Source organism: Archocentrus centrarchus, chromosome 20 (assembly GCF_007364275.1).
Source record: "Archocentrus centrarchus isolate MPI-CPG fArcCen1 chromosome 20, fArcCen1, whole genome shotgun sequence".
In the NCBI taxonomy this organism is placed as follows: domain Eukaryota; kingdom Metazoa; phylum Chordata; class Actinopteri; order Cichliformes; family Cichlidae; genus Archocentrus; species Archocentrus centrarchus.
This window is the reverse complement of record NC_044365.1, coordinates 350747-373298: the sequence shown is the minus strand read 5'-3', so window position 1 is coordinate 373298 and position 22552 is coordinate 350747. Positions and strand designations below refer to the sequence as shown.

General features: G+C 47.7%; 3 protein-coding genes across 3 annotated transcripts; 1 reads left to right on the top strand and 2 right to left on the bottom strand.

Annotated features, from left to right (window-relative positions):
- Positions 1 to 332: 332 nt before the first annotated feature.
- LOC115799094 (protein phosphatase 1 regulatory subunit 3G-like) lies at positions 333 to 4680 on the bottom strand. Its single transcript, XM_030756056.1, has one exon. It carries the CDS (start codon positions 4441 to 4443, stop codon positions 3631 to 3633), a length of 813 nt encoding a protein of 270 aa, XP_030611916.1. The 5' UTR covers positions 4444 to 4680; the 3' UTR covers positions 333 to 3630.
- Positions 4681 to 7940: 3260 nt separating this feature from the next.
- On the top strand, positions 7941 to 9503 carry LOC115799627 (protein phosphatase 1 regulatory subunit 3G-like). Its single transcript, XM_030756860.1, has one exon. It carries the CDS (start codon positions 8370 to 8372, stop codon positions 9075 to 9077), a length of 708 nt encoding a protein of 235 aa, XP_030612720.1. The 5' UTR covers positions 7941 to 8369; the 3' UTR covers positions 9078 to 9503.
- Positions 9504 to 14800: 5297 nt separating this feature from the next.
- cyb5a (cytochrome b5 type A (microsomal)) lies at positions 14801 to 22549 on the bottom strand. Its single transcript, XM_030756710.1, has 5 exons — positions 22269 to 22549; positions 17563 to 17691; positions 17399 to 17428; positions 16144 to 16178; positions 14801 to 16058 (listed from the first exon to the last, which is right to left on the bottom strand). The coding sequence occupies exons 1-5, from the start codon at positions 22401 to 22403 to the stop codon at positions 15980 to 15982; spliced, it is 408 nt and encodes a 135-aa protein (XP_030612570.1). The 5' UTR covers positions 22404 to 22549; the 3' UTR covers positions 14801 to 15979.
- Positions 22550 to 22552: the final 3 nt, after the last annotated feature.

Below are 22552 nucleotides of genomic sequence, written 5' to 3'. Positions count from 1 at the left end.
AGACTGATCAGCTAATCAACCAATCATTTCACAGACAATAACGATTATCAGCTGCAGTTCCTCTGCAGTCCAACAGAGGCAGCAGTGAGTCCCCATAGACTCCATGTTAATAATATTTACAGCTGATACAAAGACTGCTTTAGTCTCTGCAGATAATTTCCCCCTTCATAACAGCTGTACAGGGGGGAGGATATTTCTATAACTCACCTGTTTACATTTTGCATTATTAGGGGCGTGGCCTGACTGACAGGTGGATGGTGACACAGGTGGCTGTAGCTGCTAGCTGTCTGCTAGGGTTCACCTTGAACTGGACCTCTGGACCGTGTTTGTGCTGTTGGAGCCTTTTGGAGCATTTTTATACAATTATCTGACCAGTAATATGGCTGCTGTGGCTTCGTTGGACTGACAGACCGTCCAAGAAGGCGGAGCTCCAGATTGCTGAGTGAGTGCACTGTGCTTGGATGTTACTTTAAATAGTCAGATTTGTTTATTGAATCTTTATGAAATCGTTTGGAGGCCAGAGAAGATGCAGGTAGAGTCTCCTGACGCTGGCCTGAGGGCCTCGTTTCAGATCAGCTGTGAACCTGAGTGCCAGCCAGTAAGGAGCGACCGAAGCAGAGGCTCCCATCGCTCTGCTGGATCCGTCAGCCTGACTCTGATCAATGAAGCTGTGAGTGAGCGCTGAGGAGAGGATGCTCTGATTGTAGAGACACTCCTCAGTGAGAGGAACATCCACTCTAACCCGTTATCAAGCTGTTTTCATTCACTCTGCCTGGCTTCGTCTCCACAGCGTGCAGCAGAGGCTCATGGGTATTGTAGTATTTGGGATGCTGCCAGTCTGATTGGATGGGCCTTCTTGTTAATTTGTCAGATTTTCCAGTGGCCTCTGGTGAGAGCAGCTTTGATTTTGTAGTGACTGATGGAAACGGTCTGATCATCTGCTGAACAGAGGAAGCATCGTCAGGGTCTTTGTGTTGATTGGTTGAAGCGCACTGAGGGTTCCTGCTCCCAAAATCACTCGGAGCCTCCGTCCATGTTGACAGACCAAACAGATGTGCTCAGGTTGGTCAACAGCACTGGACTTTGGCCCCGACAGGCAGGAGGCCACACTGCAGGTTACCTGAATCTGATTCTGGATCAGGATGTCCATCCACACACAGTCATAATGAAATATTATTTTAATGTGTTTTCAGGCCATTGCACTGCTGTTCTCCTTTGAGCTGACTTGGGATCAGCCTGTCAGTACTGTGCAGAAGTCTTAAGCCTCCCCTCGTGTCTTTATATTTTGCTTTTGAGGAGCTTCACAGTGAAATTATTAATTATTAATGCAGGATTACACAAATCAGAGGACTGAAAACATTTAAAATTGTGTCTTTGGGCACTTTGTTACTCACAGCCTGTCACAAAAACACACCATTTGTTGCCATTTCTGCAGTTAAATCTATGAAAAATGCCAAAGATAATTTTCCTCCAACAAAGTGATTCTTAAAGAGCTGTGAGCTGAACCCTCAGCGTGTCGCTGCGGGGCGAGCAGTGTGAGGACAACCGTGATCCCAGAGTTCCTCTGTGAGCAGCTCCCAGTTTGCTGCCGGAGCTCGTTTCACTGGGACCAGCTGGACGCTGTGTCTCAGAGCAGCAGCAGCTCAGACTGAAGTTTCTGTCTGTGCAGAAAAGCTGAGCTCCTCCAGTTTTTACTGAAGCTGAGGCCTGTTTAACTCTTCATCTCCACAGATCTGAGACAGCAGCAGGGAGAACGGGAGCTGATCAGTAGATCAATGAAGCAGGTATGCACACACACCTGCAGCCTGCTGTGTGTGTGCAGGTGCACACTGATTCATGCTGCATGTTTCAGACTGTGATAATGAAGCAGAGGCTGCAGCACAGGAGGAAACATGCAGAGCATCTAAAGCTGCAGCAAGAACAGAAGCAGCTGAAGAGCATCGTGATGTCAGCTGCTGTGGGAGGAGCAAAATGGATTTTCCAAACAGCTTTTGAACCCTGAACCTCTGAGCGTAATGATTTACCCAGCAGAGCTATCAGGTTGTGAGTCTGCACTCAAAATAGTTCCCACTCATCCAGAATTCATTGTGATGTTTGCAGTCAGTGAGCTTCATTCATGGAGCTGCTCCAAAAGAACAAATAGAAACAGGTTCAGGCGGCAGTAGAAAAATCCTACATGCACTCAGAGGAAGTCATTCCTAAAACATGTTAGTGACAGAACAACTAAAAACAGCTAAAAGCTGGATTTGAACTTTAACCTCTGGATCAGGAGCCTCACACTGAACCGGCCGAGCGATCGCAGGTCGTCTCTGAGCGTGAATCTGACTGAAGCAGTCGGTCTGTTTAGTGTGGAAGACGCGTGAAATGATGCAGACGCACTCAGAGACGTCTGCAGCTCACGCTGAAGCTTCTCCTCACAGCAGAAGAAGATGATGGAGAGCGCTGGATAAAACTGAAACACAAAGATCATCTGCACACACAAACACGAGCAACACAACTTAATGCACACAACAAATGAATGAAAGACCACAGCAGTGCCAATAAAGCTCAGAGATGAAGTCCACATGAATGCAGTGAAAAGCTTCTTTCTGCTGGCAGGTTAACAAGCACATCCTGGAGCCTCGTTTGAATCAGTTCCTCTGATAATCAGCTGCATTTTAAGGCTCGTTAGGAACTAAAAACGTTCCATTAGGAGCGACCTGCTGTTAGTGACAGGAAACCGTCCTGAAGCTGCAGCCGTGCAAAGAAAAACAGCAAGAACAGACTTACAGCTTCTTCTTTATTTGCCTCTGAGCGCACACGGCTGCATACAGGTGTGGATCTCTGCTTTTTAAGAGCCTTTTTATTCAGGTCAGCAGCAAAGAGATGAAGAACAACATGCAACAAAAGGCCTCGATCTGAGGATCAGTGCTTCACAGCTGGGACGTTAACGTCCTGCAGAACACAAAAAACTTTATTTATAAGCATTAAACAGAAGCAGGAAGTCAAAGTGTGTTGATGACCTTAAACTCAAACATATAAACTCTAAGCATCATCTGCTCTGACCTCAGGAGCAGGAAGAGGAAACCTGCTGCCCGAAGCTGTAAAAACATTATTGACAGAAATCAGATCAGTACAAGTTCACATACATCAGCAACAGTCTGTTTCCCCATTAATCTGCTGTTAGTGTGGAGCAGCTCAGGGTTATTACACAGGAAGCTGCTCTGCACACATCTGCACATCCTTACAGAACATCATCCATATCTAACAGTCCAAGAGCAGAAGTTACCTGAACAAACAAAAGTCTAAAGTATCCAAGAGATAAACTATCAGCAGTTTAAAGTGTCCTCTGGGAGAGAGAAGCACACCTGTACCTGTCTTTGAGTTGTACTGCTGTCCTTTAAACACACATTAAAGGCGGAATTTCAGAGGTTTGTGGCGAGACTGCAGGAAAAACACAAAAAGATCAAAATCGGGAAGCAAAGAGTTTGTTACGCATGTTGTTGGATGTGCAGTCTGAGGCATTAACACAGGTTCACTAATCTGAAGAAGAGCAAACAGCACAGATGGAAAGCAGCGACTGCGTGTTGAAGCTTTTCTTTCAGCGCTCTGGCGTTCGGCGAGGCTTTTACGCACGGATGGAGAGGGGGTTTACTCGTGGAAAGCGGCGCTGCCAAAGGGCGTGTTGCCGGGCATGCAGCGGTACCTGAGGGTGTAGTTCTGCCCCTCGTTGTTGTCCCAGAACTCCCCCTCCGCGCTCTTCAGGTAAACGGCGAAGTGCACGGCCGAGCTGGGGTCCATGAAGGGCGGCGTGTTGAGAGTGAAGGCGAAGCGCTCCCCCACGAAGCCCGGCTCATCCGCCGCCACGGGCACAGCCTGCGCGTCCACGTGAGACAGCCACTCGCTGAAGGTGTACCTCACTCCGACCTCCACGCTGGTGCAGCTGTTCAAGACCCGGATCTGGCCGCGCACGTCAAACCGGGAGGTGGTGAGCTTCTCCAAGCAGACCCGCAGCCCCCGGACTCTGCGCTCCGTCTCCCGCAGCTCCGGGAAGCAGGCGACCAGCCGGTCCGTGTCCAGGCTGTGGCGCAGGTCGTTCAGGAGGTCCTGCTGCTCTGATGGGAAGCTCCTGTGCCGGGACAGAACTTTGCTGGGGATCTGCGGCTCCTCCAGGGAGCTGAAGTGCTTCACGCTGGCCAGGGTCAGCCCCATGGCGTCAGCGAACTTCACGCGCTTCCTGCTCTCTCCACCGTGGGGTCCGTTCAGGAGCGCCGCGGGATAGGCTGGCAGGGACTTGGCTCTCCTCCTGTCCCTCATAAACCTCTCCAGGTGAGATGCGTCCATCTCATCATCCAGATCCTCCTCCTCCTCCGCTTCCTCCACCACCACCATTCCGTTCTCCGTGGGCTGACCCGGGGACGGACGCTCGCTGCCGGCGTGGATCTGAGGAGGTGAGCGGGACATTGATGCCCGGCAGCCAGGCGGCCTGTGCGCTGTGGCTGCAGGCCGGTCAGGAGTCCGGCAGCTTGTATAGAGGCTCCCGCCCCCTCCGTGACAGCACAGCGCGTGCAGTGTTCTCGGGGCGTAGCAGCTGTCACAGAGACACGCGCAGCGTCACGTATCAGATCATCAACCTTCACCTGTTTGCGTGCAGCAACAACAACAGAGGGACAGGCTGAACTGAGCGCTCAGGTTTCCTGACACACTGAGGCTTTGGAGGCACCCCCACCGGGACTGTGATTTAACAGTCCGGGTTCGGTTTGGGTCACGGGCTGTCAGGACTCCACGTGTTCTCCACGTGACTCACTGTTTTCAGTAACACCGTTACTGTCCAATCAAGGGTCCCCCAACCACAGATCCAGGGTCAGCCTCTGAGCCCCCCCGAGGGGCTCCGGACAGACTGCTCAGACATTAAATCATGATAAAAAGCAGAACAGACGGATATCTGATATCTGATATCTGATATCTGATATCTGATATCTGTAGTTCACTGTAAACAACACTGAAGTCTGATCCTCACATTTCATCAGTCATTATTTTTGACTGTTTATTCATGATTTTCTTCTTCTTTTAGTGAAAGTTGGTCAGAAAGTGCAGATGCTAATCACACACACACACACACACACACACACACACACACACACACACACACACACACACACACACACACACACACACACACACACACACACAGAGTTATATAACAGGTGTGGACATGTAGAGGAGGGAGGGGACACACTGGACAGGAGGGAAGGAGGAAGACCTCAGAGGAGGTTCATGGATGTAGTGGAGGAGTGGGCAACTCTCCGGGTTGTTTATGAGTCGGAAGGTTGATGGTTCAATTCCCAGCCCCATTTGTATGTAAATGCTAGGCAATGTGTAGTAAAATAGTGTAGCAGAAGGTGCTTTGAGTGCTCGGTCACCACACAGAGACTGGAGCCTCTCATAGGGTGAGAGGTGAGGTCACCTGGACAGGTCATCAGGGGCTCAGAAGGTCTCGTTTCTTCATAAAGAGTTTTTCTGACTGAGGTCTGAAACTGCATAGAGCCGCAGGTGTAGCTGACACAGGTGGATGAGGCTGTTGCAGCATTTGTACCTGTGCTGCTGCACCTGTGTTGGTCTGTAATTTCACAGGTAATTTTTTTCCCAGAGGATTTGAAATGTGGCGGCAGAAGAAGCTGCTCCAGATTAAAAGTCAATTGAACATTCCAGTCTGTAAGGCCGGGATCACCGCCTCCAGGAACACAAAACTCAGAGGACGTTTTCTCTTTGGGGCTGAACTGATGCCGAGTTTGTGACCCCAGAGCCACAGGTTTGAGACCCCTGCCTGAAAGTTTTATATCCATAAAGCTTTGAAACGCACAGAGCTCCACCCTCTCACTGTTTCACTGAAGCCTTCCAAAGTCACACAGTTATGTAACCACGCTCCACGTGGCTCTGCAGCTGCGTCACACAGACGCAAACAAACAAATACCTGACGTCATCAACATCATCATCGCCTTCGTCCTGACATCATCTGAGGGACTGTTTAATGATTTCTTTATTTTTCCTTCAGGTGTGTATGTGCTGAGAGTTTCCATCCATCCATCCAGGAGGACACTGGGGCATTCCCAAGCCGGTGCAGAGGAATGATCTCTCCTGGGTTTGGCCACTAGGACAAATCCAAAAAATGGCAATTAGGAGATGTTCAGGAGGGATCCTGGTCAGACGCTGAACCATCTCCACTGGGTCCTCTTTGATGTGGGGGAGTAACAGCTCTACTGCAGAAAGCCCCGACAAAGAGATTAAGGGAGCAGGACGGGGTTAACGGGGGTCACACCATCGATCCAGGCCCAGGAGGGGGCTTGAGGGTGAGTGCCTGGTGGCCCAGGGGCCCAGCTAGGTGTAGCCTGAAACAGTTACATGGGTTCAGTTTTCTGTCCCTCACACGGCGATGCTGGTTACAGGGGTGTGTGTGCTAAAGAGATCTGATGTGTACAGCTGATTACGTCCTTTGTACAGTGCTGACGGTGGTGAGCGCAGTTGCAGCAGTCTCAAACATCTTTGTTTCCTGCTGCTGTTCAGGCCTGTTGGAGCTGTTGTAGTTTAATTTAAGAAGCAGGTGTCAGTTCACCTCTGCAGATGGGCTAACAGATGCTGCCCCCTGCTGGTGTCCTGCAGAATGACAGAGCGCTCTAAGCTCCTGTTTTTATCACTGCAGTGACACTTAAAATCATTCACAAAGATATTCTTAAAGACATTCACTGAAACCAAACATTTTAACTTACTGATTAAAATTTGGGGATGAAAAGGAGTAACTTTTAATCTGAAAAACTCATAATTTGGACATTTTGTTGTAACTTGATTGTAAGTCACTGATTTTTTTTTTTTTACTAATTTAAACCTTAAATCTAATTTTTAAAATCCAAACTGCATTTTGGCCGTTTGGATTTTTATCACTTTGTTGTCTCATTGATTTGTTTTATTGACTTTTTCTGTGTTTGGATTTTTGTTTGTTTAGTTTTTGTTTGTTTGGGTCAGCTGGACAGACTAATGTGCAAAAGTCTTGAGCCACCCCTCATTTTTTTCCGTTTTGCTTCCATTTTTAATGTGGTCTTGAGCAACAGTTTTCCAGCTTTCTGATGGCATTTACAGGTTTTTCTTGGACACTGACTGCCTTTCATCAATTTTTAATTCAATTCAATTCAATTTTATTTATATAGCGCCAAATCACAACAAACAGTCGCCTCAAGGCGCTTTGTATTGTGGGTAAAGACCCTACAATAATACAGAGAAAACCCAACAGCCAAAACGACCCCCTATGAGCAGCACTTGGTGACAGTGGGAAGGAAAAACTCCCTTTAAACAGGAAGAAACCTCCAGCAGAACCAGGCTCAGGGAGGGGGGGGTCATCTGCTGAGGGGGGAGAGAGACAGGACAAAAGACACACTGTGGAAGAGATTAATAACTGATGATTAATACAGAGTGGGGTATAAACAGAATCCATCATGGGAACCCCCCCAGCAGCCTAGGCCTATTGCAGCATAACTAAGGTTCAGGGTGACCTGATCCAGCCCTAACTGTGTCTGTCTCCCCCCTCAGTCCACTCCTTGTACCTGATCATTAAGCTGCTTTCCTCTGAGCAGTGAATGATCCGAGCTTAATAAAGGCTCCTCACTCAAAGGATGAACCGGAGCTGGATACTGTGGATTTCTGTTTCATTTGGATTTATAGTCTTGTTTCTGGCACAGGTACACCTGTAACAGGTTTGTTTAGCACTGGTCCAGCCCATCTGAGCTCGGATTGGTCGGGTTTGAAGACGCCGCGCAGACTCCGAGACGCTGAAAATGCAGAAACTCCAACTTAACTCCGCCACGTTTTCTCCCTATAAGGGAATCCCTAAGCCCACAAAGGTGACGTCAGTATGATGGCGACGATTACGTCACGTTTGTTTACTAGCCTGTTGAGTGACGCGACCGTTTGGGCCGCGCTGTTACACAATAGCAGAAGCGTTTCCGGTGCCAAACTGATCAAACGCTCTAAAGTAAATTGATAACAAGCTCAAACTGAGCCTCGCGGATCACGCGTGTTTCTCAGAGCGTGTACATCGGGGTGTCCGGAAACACGAGCCGCGTGGCTCTGTTGTTGTTGTGTGTAAATTGCGCACTCACGCAGGTGATTGTTACGTGACGCTGCGCGCGTCTCTGATACCTGCTGAGTCCCGAGAACTCTGCACGCGCTCTGCTGTCACGAAAGGGGCGGGAGGCTCTAGACAAGGTGCTCCGCGTGGAGACTCCGCGGACTCCTGACCGGCCTGGAACCACAGCACACGGGCTGTCGGGTAGTGCGCACCCCCTCAGATCCACGCCCGCGGAGAGTCGCCCTTCCCGGGCCAGCCCACGGAGAACGGAATGGAGGACGAGGAGGAGGAAGAGGGAGATCTGGATGACGCGTCTCGGCTAGAGAGATGTTTAAAAGACGGAAGGAGAGCCAGGTCCCTGCCATCCTTCCGAGTCTCCGGTGGAGAGGACAGGAAGCGGGTGAAGTTCGCCGACGCCATGGGGCTGAGACTGGCCAAAGTCAAGCACTTCAGCTCCCTGGAGGAGCCGCAGATCCCCAGCAAAGTTCTGTCCCGGCACAGGAGCTTCCCATCAGAGCAGCAGGACCTCCCGAGCGACCTGCGCCACAGCCTGGACACGGACCGGCTGGTCGCCTGCTTCCCGGAGCTGCGGGAGACGGAGCGCAGAGTCCGGGGGCTGCGGGTCTGCCTGGAGAAGCTCACCACAACCCAGGTTGACGTGCGCGGCCAGATCCGGGTCTTGAACAGCTGCACCAGCGTGGAGGTCGGAGTGAGGTACACCTTCAACGAGTGGCTGTCTCACGTGGACGCGCAGGCTGTGCCCGTGGCGTCGGATGAGCCGGGCTTCGTGGGGGAGCGCTTCGCCTTCACCCTCAACACGCCGCCCTTCATGGACCCCAGCTCGGCCGTGCACTTCGCCGTTTACCTGAAGAGCGCGGAGGGGGAGTTCTGGGACAACAACGAGGGGCAGAACTACACCCTCAGGTACCGCTGCATGCCCGGCGACACGCCCTTTGGCAGCGCCGCTTTCCACGAGTAAACCCCCTCTCCATCCGTGCGTAAACCCCCTCCATTTATGCGTAAAACCTCTCCATCCTCGCTAAAGCTGAAAGAAAAGTTTCAGTGTGCACCTGCTGCTTTGCCACAGTTTTTCCTGTTCATTCGCTTTGACGCTGCAGTCTCATCACAGACCTGTGAAAGCTAACATCAGTGTGTTCCAGAGGCGAGGACGCTTCAGATGTCGCTTTAGTTTAGTTTGTTTGCATGTTTTTCTTTTTTAGATCAGTAATGTGGACAGAGATGAGGCATGAATGTTGTCACAGGATTCCAGCTTCTGCTAACATCATTGCACACAGATGCTGAGCCCAACAGGATGAACGGTTTAGAGATTCTGAAATGTGATTGTTGACAGTAAACTGAGCACAGTGTGGTTTGGCTTCATGCTGCTGAAATAAACCTTCCCTGAAAATGCAGTGAGCATCTTTCTTCTGTGCTCTTCTTTCACTGTTTAAGAACTGAGGAGAACTTCTGCTGTGAATGGTTCCTGTCCTGAGACGCTTCAGAGCTGCTCTGTGCCGTTGTGGTCTCAGAAAGCTCCGGGTGTGTGAGGGTCTGGACTGTTTTAGGCCGGCTGTTGGAATGTGTGACCTATAGAAAGGTTCACCATGGTGACTGAGGCCGCAGCTACACCATCAGCTGCTTTAAACTGTGTGCTGATAAGCTGGATGCTGCTTCTCCTCTTCAGCTGGAGGATGCATGATTTCTAAATAGAATCTCAGCCTCTGATTGGTCAGAGCGCAGTTTTCCCCTCAGCCTCAGTCCATCGTAAACGAGCTCAGAGAAGCAGCGTTTTCTCAGTTTGTTCTCTGCCTGGTGGAGTGTGAGCTTCCTGTGTGGGTCCACTGATTCCCCCACAGATCAGGTCTGACTGTAGTGCAGTGCTGCCCGAGGGCCTGAACACAGCAGCAGTCAGCACTGGATTCTCCTAAAATGAGGTTAAAACGTTCCTGTTCCCACAGATTATTCTCACGTGCTGAACAGACGTGGAGAAGCCAGCGTTCCTCCCCACAGCCTCTCTGCATGTTTCTTCATGCACCAGCACGTTACTGAGCAACTCTGGGTGTTTCTCTTCTTTCACAGAACCTTTCTGACCTTTTTGAAATTCAAAATGAGGAATCATTTCCAAGAAACAGGAACATTTCAACATTTAGGGATTAAATGTGCAAATGATTTCATTCTGTTTGACACACGTAAGAGTCAGCGGCTGAATCCGTCTGTGGGAACAGGGACGTGTTACCTGATGCAGGAAAACACAGCACACCTGGTTCAAAAGCTTCACCGTGAAGAATATGATGTCCTCGAGGTGCTCACCCCTGAATTTGATGGTATGTTATTCTGTGTGGAAACAGAGAAGCTCAAACACCTCAGGACCTGTAACCAGGACCCAGGATGAGCTCATATGTCAGTCACCTGTCAGTCAAATAGGCCACACCCCTAATAATGCAAACTTTATTTAAACAGGTGAGTTATAGAAACATCCTACCCCGTCCAGCTGTTATGAAGGAGCAAATCATCCAGAGACCAAAGCAGTTCCTGTATCAGGCTGTAAACATGTTTATTTAACATGGGAGTCTATGGGGACTGACTCACTGCTGCCTCTGCTGGACACCAGAGGTGCTGCAGTGTTTGATGCTGGAGGGTAGGTGCTTATATGAGCTCAGTGTCAGTGTTATGATGGGGGTCCAGACTCATCCAATCACTGAGCTTCCTCAGCTGAAGTCTGCTGTTTTCTTGTGCATCTGTGGAAGTAAGTGAGGTCACAGAGTCGGCTGATCAAACGTTACTGCAGCTCGAGCAGCAGTAGTTTAATACATGTGCATCAGCCCTGGAAGCAGCAGGGACCTGAGTTTGTGCAGGCCAGACTTTGGGAAGCAGCTCTCATGTCTCTTTGGCACTGTAAAGAAGTCCTTAATCAGCAGCTACACTTTATGGACATAAGCATGAATCTCTGAATTCAGGTGTTTCCCATTGTCACAGGTGTATGACATTAAGCAGCTAGCCATCCAGACTGCCTTTGCAAACATTTGTGAAATCATTTGTGAAAGAGCTTCCAGGATTTGGACGTGGTACCGTAACAGGATGCCACCATTGCAGCAAGTCAGTTTATGAAATTTCCTTCACAATCAACTGTCAGGGGTGCGATTGCAAAGTGGAAGTGTTTAGAAACCAGAGCAGCCCAGCGCATTGAGGGGGCTGACTGCAGAGCTCCAAACCTGCTCTGGCATTAACATCAGCAGAAAGCTGCGCTCCAGGAGCTTCATGGCTGAGCAGCTCCTGGAGGTGCATCAGTACTTTTGTTCATACGGTGACCCCGTCTGTGTGAGATCACGGTGATCTAAGACACACGTTGCTGCACTTTTGTACTTTTGTGACCACGTTTCTCTGTGAGTGTGTGTTTGTAACGAGGCACACAGTTCATGATGTGGTTTAAAGCAGGTTGTTTACCCTTAAATCTGTTGTGTAGCCTGTAACAGGGTGCAGGTTTGTTGAGCATGTAGGGCTGACTGTGGTAAATATAAATGTGGTTTATGACCTCAGCAGGTGAGTGCACTCCCTCCTTTTTATTTTATAAAATGACACCCCCCAAAATTCAAACGCTGTGGCACCAACCTGTGTGAGATCAGGGTCAGAGGGTCAGAGCAGAATCAATTTGACCTCTAGATGGAAGCATTTCTCTTTCTCAGTTCCACTGGAAACGCTCTCTGAGTGTATTACTGCATTTATCCCCATAAACCTTTTGTATGGCACAGCTTTTATTTGGGGGAATTACCCCCCCCCAAGCAGGATAACTAAGGGAGGGTTCAGGGTCACCTGATCCAGCCCTAACTATAAGCTTGATCATAAAGGAAAGTTTTAAGCCTAATCTTAAAAATAGAGAGGGTGTCTGTCTCCTGAATCCAAGCTGGAAGCTGGTTCCACAGAAGAGGGGCCTGAAAGCTGAAGGCTCTGCCTCCCATTCTACTCTTAAGTATCCGAGGAAGCACAAGTAAGCCAGCAGTCTGAGAGCGAAGTGCTCTGTTGGGGTGATATGGTACTATGAGGTCTTTGAGATAAGATGGTGCCTGATTATTCAAGACCTTGTATGTGAGGAGAAGGATTTTAAATTCTATTCTAGATTTAACAGGGAGCCAATGAAGAGAAGCCAATATGGAAGAAATCTGCTCTCTCTTTCTAGTCCCTGTCAGTACTCTAGCTGCAGCATTTTGGATCAGCTGAAGGCTTTTCAGGGAGCTTTTAGGACAGCCTGATAATAATGAATTACAATAATCCAGCCTAGAAGTAATAAATGCATGAATGAGCTTTTCAGCATCACTCTGAGAAAGGATGTTTCTAATTTTAGAAATATTGCACAAATGCAAAAAACCAGTCCTAGATATTTGTTTAATATGTGCATTGAAGGACATATCCTGGTCAAAGATGACTCCAAGATTTCTCACAGTGTTACTGGAGGCCAAAGTAATGCCATCCAGAGTAAGTATCTGCAGTATCAAAGCTGCACTGAGGTCCAACAGGACAAGAACAGAGATGAGTCCACTCTCAGAGGCTCTAAGAAGATCATTGGTAACCTTCACTAATGCTGTTTCTGTACTGTGATGAATTCTGAAACCTGACTGAAACTCTTCAAATAAACCGTTCCTCTGCAGATGATCAGTTAGCTGTTTTACAACTACTCTTTCAAGAGTCTTTGAGAGAAAAGGAAGGTTGGAGATTGGCCTATAATTAGCTAAGACAGCTGGGTCAGTGATGGCTTTTTAAGCAGAGGTTTAATTACAGCCACCTTGAAGGTCTGTGGTACATAGCCAACTAATAAAGACTGATTGATCATTTTTAAGATTGAAGCATCAATAATTGGAAAGACTTCTTTGAACAGTCTAGTAGGAATGGGATCTAACAAACATGTTGCTGGTTTGGAGGAAGTAACTATTGAAGTTAACTCTGAAAGATCAACTGGAGCCAAAGAGTCTAAACAAATACCAGCAGTGCTGAAAGCAGCCGAACATGAAGAATAATCTTTGAGATGGTTATGAATAATTTTTTCTCTAATGTCTAAAATGTTATTTGTAAAGAAATCCATGAAGTCACTACTAGTTAACGTGAAAGGAATACTCGGCTCTACAGAGCTCTGACTCTTTGTCAGCCTGGCTACAGTGCTGAAAACAAACCTGGGGTTGTTCTTATTTTCTTCAATTAATGATGAATAGTAAGATGTCCTAGCTTTACAGAGGGCTTTTTTATAGAGCAACAAACTCTTTTTCCAGGCTAAATGAGCATCTTCTAATTTAGTGAGACGCCATTCCCTCTCCAGCTTTCGGGTTATCTGCTTTAAGCTGTGCGTTTGTGAATTATACCACGGAGTCAGGCACTTCTGATTTGAAGCTTTCCTTTTCAGAGGAGCCACAGTATCCAAAGTTATACGCAGTGAGGATGTAAAACTATTGACGAGATAATCGACCTCACTGGGAGCAGAGTTTAGTTAGCTGCTCTGCACTGTGTTGGCACTGAAGAGCATAACAATGAAGGAATTAGATCCTTAAACTTAGTTACAGCACTTTCAGAAAGACTTCTACTGTAATAAAACTTATTCCCCACTGCTGTGTAATCCATTAAAGTAAATGTTATAAGCTGCGGCTCAGACCTCAGAGGACGGAGAATGATGACCTGGGGTCGTCTCTAAGCCGACTCCCACAGCAGTGGTGGACTTTGAACAGCCTCTCAGAGGCCGAAGCTTCAGTGAAGGTTGAAGAAACTGATGGAACTGAACCAGCGTTTGTAAAGTGGGCGGACGCACTGGACTCTGAATCCCTGTGAAGGACCATTTCCTCTGGTTTGGTGCCCTCCACATTAAGAGTCTGTGTGTGCTTTTCCTTTGTTAATCACATTTAATCACTTAAAACTCAACATCTCCTGGCCTGATTCTTTTCATATTATAATTTACCACCGGTCAGATGACCTGATGCATCAGACTGAATTAAAGGCAACAATCAGAAAAAACTGACTGGATGACTGTTAATGCAAAATCAAGCAGCTGCAGTCACGGCCACACTGGGTTTGGTTTCTGGTGCTCGTCCAGAGATCCTTGACACCATCACGTCAACTGTTTTTTTTTTTTAACAAACTGTAACTGAAAGGGCACTTTAAACAACCCGTCAGCATGCAGATGAGTTCATGCCTCACAGGAAACTGGATCTCAGCTGGATACACTCAGAGTCTGAATGTTTGTTTGCATCTTCTAATTTCCAGCAGCATGTATTAAAGAATGCCCATAAATTTCCCCTCGACTGTAGAGTGTACATAAAAGATGGCCGAAAGCCTCAGGGCCTGAACCGTGCACACGTTTTTGGCCGGATTATTTTATTTTGAGGTTGAGGGTTCTCAGCCGTCCGCCTGGTGAATCCAGTGCTGCATTCTTTCTAATGGCCACCAGGAGGCGACTCCTTTGGTTGCAAGCAACAGGTGAGATTACATAGAAGCCTATGGGAAAGGGAGCTGCTTCTGGCCTCAGTAAACACTTTCCTGATGGGTTCATGGTCTCTAGGTTTTAGCTTTATTTGATGCAAGGCAATGTTTGTGTGGATTCTGGGTTTGGGCACGTTTTGATTGACAGCAACCCTCCATTTCTCATTCACTCATCTTTGGACTTCTCAAACTAACAGGTGATGCCTGCGTCCATCTTTATAACAGTCTGTGGCTCAGACTCTTGGATTGGATGGCAGATAACATGTTTTATTTTCCACTCTTTCCCTTCTCAATGATAGGATCACTTCAACACTTCAGGAATGTAAAAGCATTCAAGCAGACACAAAGCCGCCTCTCAGTTTGTCTGATCAGAGCTTTCAATAATTCATCCAAAGCAGCAATCTGGAGATATCAAACATGCTGATATTTAAAGTTGTATCATTTCAAAGGCACCTGCAGGTTCAAGATGAACATCCACAAATGGACTCTGCTGGTTCACTATTACACTTCAGTCATTCTCAGAGCAGCGAGTGGACTTATTCTGCTTTTCCTCGTCCTCCGTCTCACACTAATGAGGACTGATGAGGTCAGAGGACGTGCAGGTTACTCCTGAGAGCCAAAGTCTGCTCTACACGCTGTGTTTCCTACAGTTTTTTCTACTCTTGGTTTCTATGATGCCAGCTGGAAGGCATTTCCCTTATATGGTCATCTCAGGCACAGAAGCCCCACCCACCTGTTGTTCAAACCTTCTGCAGCCAATCACAATAAAGCTGGCTCAAAGGCACTCTTTAAACAGCCAATTTTACCTGAAACTGTCACCAACAGGGGGCAGCATGACAGAGGCTTCGTTCACATTTTTAGATGCTCTTCTTTTATTGCCACCTGTGAATCATGCAAAGCTGTAGTGCAGGCCAAGAGGAAAGAAAGATACAAAGCTGGAAATGAGCAGAATAGGTCCACTTTGTCAGGTGAGTGTCAGGGATGATACGAGCGCAGTCACATGACGCACCGTTAGCTGCTCAGTGCATGCTTAAAAATGTCATTTACATTCAGTTACAAAGATATAAAAAGTTACAACAAATTATACATCCACTGCATTTCTACACAATTTCAGAGCAATTCAATATCGTAAATTCATTCATTAACATAATGCCACGTGATTGGTTGGTTTAAACAAGATGAAATGAATTACAGGTCATTACAGGCATAGAGTTAGTGATCCTAGAACAGACGCGCTCCTCGGGGGTGTGTCGATTTGATCGGGTGGGGGTCGGGCCGCAGCCGCTGCTCGTCTGCTCTAAAAACACCCCCCCTATGCTGGGAGGAGCCACAGCAACCTCTCATTGCTATTGGCTGTCAATCAGAAGTCGGGAAATGTGACTAGTGCCCGCTGGTGACATCACAGCATTGTGCATTATGATGACATCACTCTGAGGAGTACATGTGGTACATCAGCGTGACGATGAGCGCGACCAGAGCGGGGATCAGCAAGTTAGACCACCAGCTGCAGGAGACACACGTGGTTAGCTGACGGACACACAAACTGATGCTGTGTGTGTGTATGTGTGTGTGTGTGTGTGAGAGCTCACCTGGCCTCTTCCTTCACAGTGGTCACCAGCGTCTCCTGTAAAACACAAAAAGTCACATCAGCTGCTTCATCACTGTGTTTGTGATGAACTCAGAGGGTCAAAGGTCACAGTGCTGGTGCTGATAGCACATGTCAGGCTGAGGTGTGGACTCTCCGTGATTCTTCTGTCCTACACTTTCTGCAGTGGAACGAGTTAAATGGGATCAGGGTCCTGATGATGCTCCGGCTGTGAGACAGACGGCCTCACGTGTGCCTCAAAAACACTTTGGTATCCAGAGGAGGTCACCATCCAGATCCTCCGCCCTCCTCCACCGTGCTGACAGCTGGTCTGAGGCGTTTGTGCTGATGTTCCTCCAAACGTGCTGCTGGACAAACATCCCCGCTTTGGTCCGCTCTGTCCAAAGGACGTCGCTCCAGAAGTTGAGTTGCAGCTCCAGAAGAAAAGAAGGTTCATCAATCTACAGAAATCTATGTCTACAAATTGTGGAACGTTTCAGAATAGTGTTCCTCATCATGAATATCTTACATCTACAGTAATAAGAGAATCTGGAGAGATCTCTGTGCACAGGGATCAGGCTGAGAATCAGTAAAAACAGGACCGAGTCTGTCCTGGAAATCACTGCAGGGGGTCTGTGAGCACAGCTCAGGGTGCCGTCCACAGACGCAGGTTAAAGCTCCATCAGGCCGAGAAGAAGCCGTGTGTGACCGTGATCCAGAAACAGCCCCGCCTTCTCTGAGCCAAAGCTCATTAAAGTGGACTGAGGCACCAGGATGGATGCTGCAGCCTCCGGACTAAAAAGCAGAGGGACGATGCAGCTGTCACAGTACCCCACACCCCCACAGTACTACACTCCCACAGTACCCCACACCCCCCACAGTACTACACTCCCACAGTACCCCACACCCCCCACAGTACTACACTCCCACAGTACCCCCACTCCCCCACAGTACTACACTCCCACAGTACTACACTCCCACAGTACCCCACACCCCCCCCAGTACTACACTCCCACAGTACCCCACTCCCCCACAGTACTACACTCCCACAGTACTACACTCCCACAGTACCCCACACCCCCACAGTACTACACTCCCACAGTACCCCACTCCCCCACAGTACTACACTCCCACAGTACTACACTCCCACAGTACCCCACACCCCCCACAGTACTACACTCCCACAGTACCCGACACTCCCACAGTACCCCACTCCCCCACAGTACATCCAGAGTTTGAGTTTAAACTGCTTCACTTACCACAGGCTGGGAGAGTTTGTGTCTGTCATCCTGCAGACAGAAAAACACACACAGTCAACAACAGGCAGCACATTCAACAGCTACAGAGTCTAGAAAACCTGGTGAACCCCCCCCCCCCCCCCCCCCCCCCACACACACACACACACACACACACACAGACTGACCGGGTGCACCTCCCCGATCATCAAGCTGCTGGCCATCTCTCGGGCGTCGGTGGAGTGTCCGACGTCCTCGAAGCTCTCCGTGGCGTTTCCTCCCGCCTGCTCCCTCAGCACCTCCTCTCCTCCTGGGTGCTGACAGCAAAAACACACACACAGCCATCAGTTCATTTCCAGATGTGCACACTCACTGATCTGACTGCCCAAAGCTGGCTTCAGGGATTTTACACGAAATATTTCACAGAAATAGGATTCTAATGAAGTGATGACTTCAAGGTGGAAGATCGACATCGCTGTGACATCATGATGATGCCGAGACAAGTTTATTTATGAAGCACTTTAAAAACAGTAACCACTGACCAAAGTGCTGCACATAAAACACATCAGGACAAGAGAAGATAAAATTTAAAAGGTAATTAAATTTTTTTTTTTACATAGATAAAATAAAAATAAAAAAACAATAAAATACAGTTTATCCTAAAAAAATAAGTAAAATCAAAACAAAACAGCAGCTCATACTAATCAAAGGCCAAATGAAAACGATAAGTCTTAAAAGCAGATTTAAAACTGGCCAATGAGGAGGCCTGTTTGATGCCTAACAGCAGTGAATTCCAGAGTTTAGGAGCTGCCACAGCAAAGGCTCGGTCTCCTCTGAGCTTCCACTGTGTCCTCACATCGAGGTACAGCTGGTCAGCTGATCTGAGTGATCGGGAAGGAGCATGTAGGTGCAGCAACTCGGAGAGATAAGGTGGAGCAAGGCCATGTAATGACTTCAAAACAAATAAAGGCACTTTAAAACGGACAGGCAGCCAGTGCAGGGAGGACAAAACAGGAGTAATGTGCTCCCTCTGCCGTGATCCCGTCAGGAGCCGCGCAGCAGCAGTTTGAACCAACTGTAGACGAGATGGGGAAGACAAAGAGTTACAGTAATCCAGCCTAGCTGTGACAGAGGCAGGGATCAATACTACAAAGTGTTTTTTTGATAAAATATTTTTTATCTTCGTCAGCTGCCTCAAATAAAAGAAACTAGATCTCACCACTGCACTGATCTGGACCTCCAACTTTAAAGTCTCATCCGTCATAAACCCAAATTTGTGACAGACGGCTTCACATAAATTCAGATCAAACTGAAGTTCTTGTACTCGGCCCCACAAATCTTAGAAACATGGTGTCTAACCAGATACTTACTCTGGATGGCATTACTTTGGCCTCCAGTAACACTGTGAGAAATCTTGGAGTCATTTTGGACCAGGATATGTCCTTCAATGCACATATTAAACAAATATGTAGGACCGCTTTTTTGCATTTGTGCAATATTTCTAAAATTAGAAACATCCTTTCTCAGAGTGATGCTGAAAAGCTCATTGATGCATTTATTATCTAAAACGGAATAAATCCAAGAAGTGAGCATCTCTGTATCAGAGATACAGACTCAGGAATGTTCTGATCAAGAAGAGCAGAAAAGCCAGTAGCAGTGAGCTGGTTTACAGTCCGACAGCGCCGTGCACAAGCACGAGGTTTAACAAAGTTACAAGGCAGAACAATGTCAAACAGCACGGGCTTATAATCTGAAAATACAGCATCACAAATCATTACGTTGCAAATGGACCGCCCATATGACAAAACGAGGTCAAGTGTATGACCACGTTCCTGCGTGGGCCCAGACACCCACGGCGTAAAATTAAAAGAATCAATCAAATTTAAAAAGCCCTGAACCATTGGTTTGTCAGGACAGCACACATGTATGTTAAAATCTCCAACAATAAGGACTTGATCATATTTGGGCATAATATCTGCCAACAGTTCAGAACAGTCATTTAAAAGTCCTCATTGTATCTGGGTGGCCTGTAAATAACAGCACACACACAGCACAGGGTGAGAGCGATCCAGCCTAAAGTAAAGAGTCTCTGTTGCCATGATTCACTGAACTCAGTGAATCATGGCAACAGAGACTTTAACCTGTCTTTATGATGGACGCGTGCAGCTAGTTTAAACCTCCTGTGATTGGACAGTCCTCCCCATTATCTACCTTTAACTCGGTGCCTCATTAATCAGTGATTTAACAAAGCCTGCTGCACAAGGCCAGAGCTTTAAGAGTGTGTCTGTTCTGACCTGCAGTGAACCACGACACGTGTTCACCTCCAGACAGCTGCTTTAAAACAGCTGGATCCTCACTGCTGAGCACGCCTTTGCACTCTGGCTGAAAGTGAGTCTGGCAGACCTGATCGCTAATCTGAGCCCTGAAATCTGTTAGCCGACTGTTGGGCAACACACCCCGAACTCTGTACAAGGAGACACGATTCACTCCGATAAACTCTGAACAGGGTGGAGGTGACTGTGAAGAGTCCAGGCTGTTAGTCAATCAGGCACCGCACTCACACATTAGAGCACGCATCTGAGTGCTTTCACATCTCGGAGGAAATCATTTCACTTTTTGCTTCCCTGCATTGATCTTGTACCCTTCCACAGCAGTTATGGCTGATCTGAAACCAGGTCCTGAAGATGAGGAGCTGCCCGTCTTCACTAAGCAGACCCGGCTCACGCTGATTAAAGTCTGCTAACCACCAACATCAACATATGAAGCAAACTGCCCATAAAAACCAAAATGGATGTGCCTTCAGGGACGACTCTGGCTGCAGCACTGAGGCGCAGCTTTTACTTTGAAGGTGTGCGTTTGCGGTTTCCAGTTTGCGTCGCACGTTTTCACAGTTTTGCCGCCGTTCAGCGAGGAGCTCGAGAGTCTGCAGACAGATCTGCGTCTTCCATGCAAACACGCGAGAATCTGCTGGCAACAAAGCAATCACAAGGAGGCTTTCACCAGGTGGTCGCAGACCGGTCTCAACACTGTCACACATCCAAAATGGCAGACGAGTTGACATCATGTGGTTAGTGGTCATGTGACTGCAAAATGTTACGGCCTCCATCGGGTCATGCTGAACAAAACGTTAATTTTGTAAATGAATGAGCCCTCATTGACTCCTGATGGGTGATGTCACTGTCGACGGTACGAGGCTGCAGAGGTCACAGACACCTCGCTGAATAACTCTGATACATGTAACTGATGACTTCATCACACCCAGGTGAGCTCTGCTGTCACAGAACTCAGGTGTTCAGTACCTGGCTGCAGGGACATAATCTTGCACCAGTGAGTCCACAGTTCTCTGAACATTCATGAGCCATTCTGCTTCAATATAATAAACAGTTTCCAGTATTGACTGAATCAGGAGATATTTTTGAATTTGGTTTAAATCAGGAGTGAGTCAGAGGTAGAGATCAGTGATTCGCCTCTGTGTCGTAACACACATCATAAAACCTCCCCCTTCAGTTCCATCACTGCGTCCTGCCAATGATTCACCAGCGTCTGAAGCACAAGGCCACAGATTAAACTGTGACAGAGGTCATTCGTGTGACTCAGCAGAAACCTGAAGAGCCCTGAACCACAGAGAGACGGTGTCAAACAGGCCGGGGTCACCGTGTGCAGCAGTGGGGCTCCTTAAGCCTTCGATCACTCTGTGGGTGATCGACCCGGGAGAAGCATTTAAAGATTTCAGGAATTCATCTCCACAAATGACTCATTATGATGAACCCTGTTCTCAGAGATCCCAACGTTTCTTCTATCACCACCACGTACTTTATAGGTCAGTCTGAGGCAGCTGAGACCCAAACAGGCTCATAGAGGATGCTCCTCCCTGAGCCTGCTGCTGCCGGAGGTTCTCCTGCTAAAATCTTAGAAACATGGTGTCTAACCAGATACTTCCTCTGGATGGCATTACTTTGGCCTCCAGTAACACTGTGAGAAATCTTGGTCATTTTGGACCAGGATATGTCCTTCAATGCACATATTAAACAAATATGTAGGACCGCTTTTTTGCATTTGTGCAATATTTCTAAAATTAGAAACATCCTTTCTCAGAGTGATGCTGAAAAGCTCATTCATGCATTTATTACTTCTAGGCTGGACTATTGTAATTCATTATTATCAGGCTGTCCTAAAAGCTCCCTGAAAAGCCTTCAGCTGATCCAAAATGCTGCAGCTAGAGTACTGACAGGGACTAGAAAGAGAGAGCAGATTTCTCCCATATTGGCTTCTCTTCATTGGCTCCCTGTTAAATCTAGAATAGAATTTAAAATCCTTCTCCTCACATACAAGGTCTTGAATAATCAGGCCCCATCTTATCTCAAAGACCTCATAGTACCATATCACCCCAACAGAGCACTTCGCTCTCAGACTGCTGGCTTACTTGTGGTTGTCGATATCTGACCAATTTAAAAACACATTAACAGGTTTTCCTCAATGCATGGATTAATACCTTAATATATTATTCAAACCTTTATTTAACCAGGAATTGAAACTCTTGACATTAAGAATCTCTTTTCTGAAAGAGTGTAAGTCCCTGCAGATTCTCTTCAGCCTTCACTGAAGGCATCTCCGTGCTTCCGTACAGAACAGCTTCAGCTGCGCTGATTTACCAGCTGACCTTTGCCTTAGTTTTTAGATTTAGCTGAAGTTCCTCTGGGATCCTTCCTGGGAACCCTCCGCGTCTGTGGAGGTTCCTGTCTGCGCTCTGAACCTAATAGCAGCTGAACGTGAATTTAAAAGCTGTATGGTCGGATTTTTCTCCCTCTGAGTGCAGGGTGTCTACTTTCCTCTCTTCCTGTTTTGGCTGGCCTTCAGACACACAATATCTCTGCACCACCACCACCCAGCTCACCTCCTCCAGAAACTTGGTCACATCGTAGACTTTGTTGTGGATGATGATCCACGTCGACTTGAAGGAGTTCTGCGCCTCTATCTCTGACAGTCTGTAGTATGTCACTCCGTCGGGGCTCTTCTCCTGGTCACCCATCTGTGCGGCTCTGCGGATACGGGTTCACAGAGCTGAGCAGCCTGTCCGAGGTTTTACGATCCCAGCGAGCGTGTCAGGACGGAGACTCCACAAAAACACATCGATATTCACCCCAGACAGCGTCCAGAACAACTTCCAGCACCGAGAGC

Bases quoted from the DNA above. Each gene is read 5' to 3' on its own strand.
- cyb5a (XM_030756710.1), bottom strand. From the start codon at position 22,403: ATGGGTGACCAGGAGAAGAGCCCCGACGGAGTGACATACTACAGACTG. The intron at 17,429-17,562 runs GTCAGTCTGTGT...TTCTGTCTGCAG, and splicing joins TGATCGGGGAGGTGCACCCG to GATGACAGACACAAACTCTC. The intron at 16,179-17,398 runs GTAAGTGAAGCA...TGTGTTTTACAG, and splicing joins ACAAACTCTCCCAGCCTGTG to GAGACGCTGGTGACCACTGT.
- LOC115799094 (XM_030756056.1), bottom strand. From the start codon at position 4,443: ATGTCCCGCTCACCTCCTCAGATCCACGCCGGCAGCGAGCGTCCGTCC.
- LOC115799627 (XM_030756860.1), top strand. From the start codon at position 8,370: ATGGAGGACGAGGAGGAGGAAGAGGGAGATCTGGATGACGCGTCTCGG.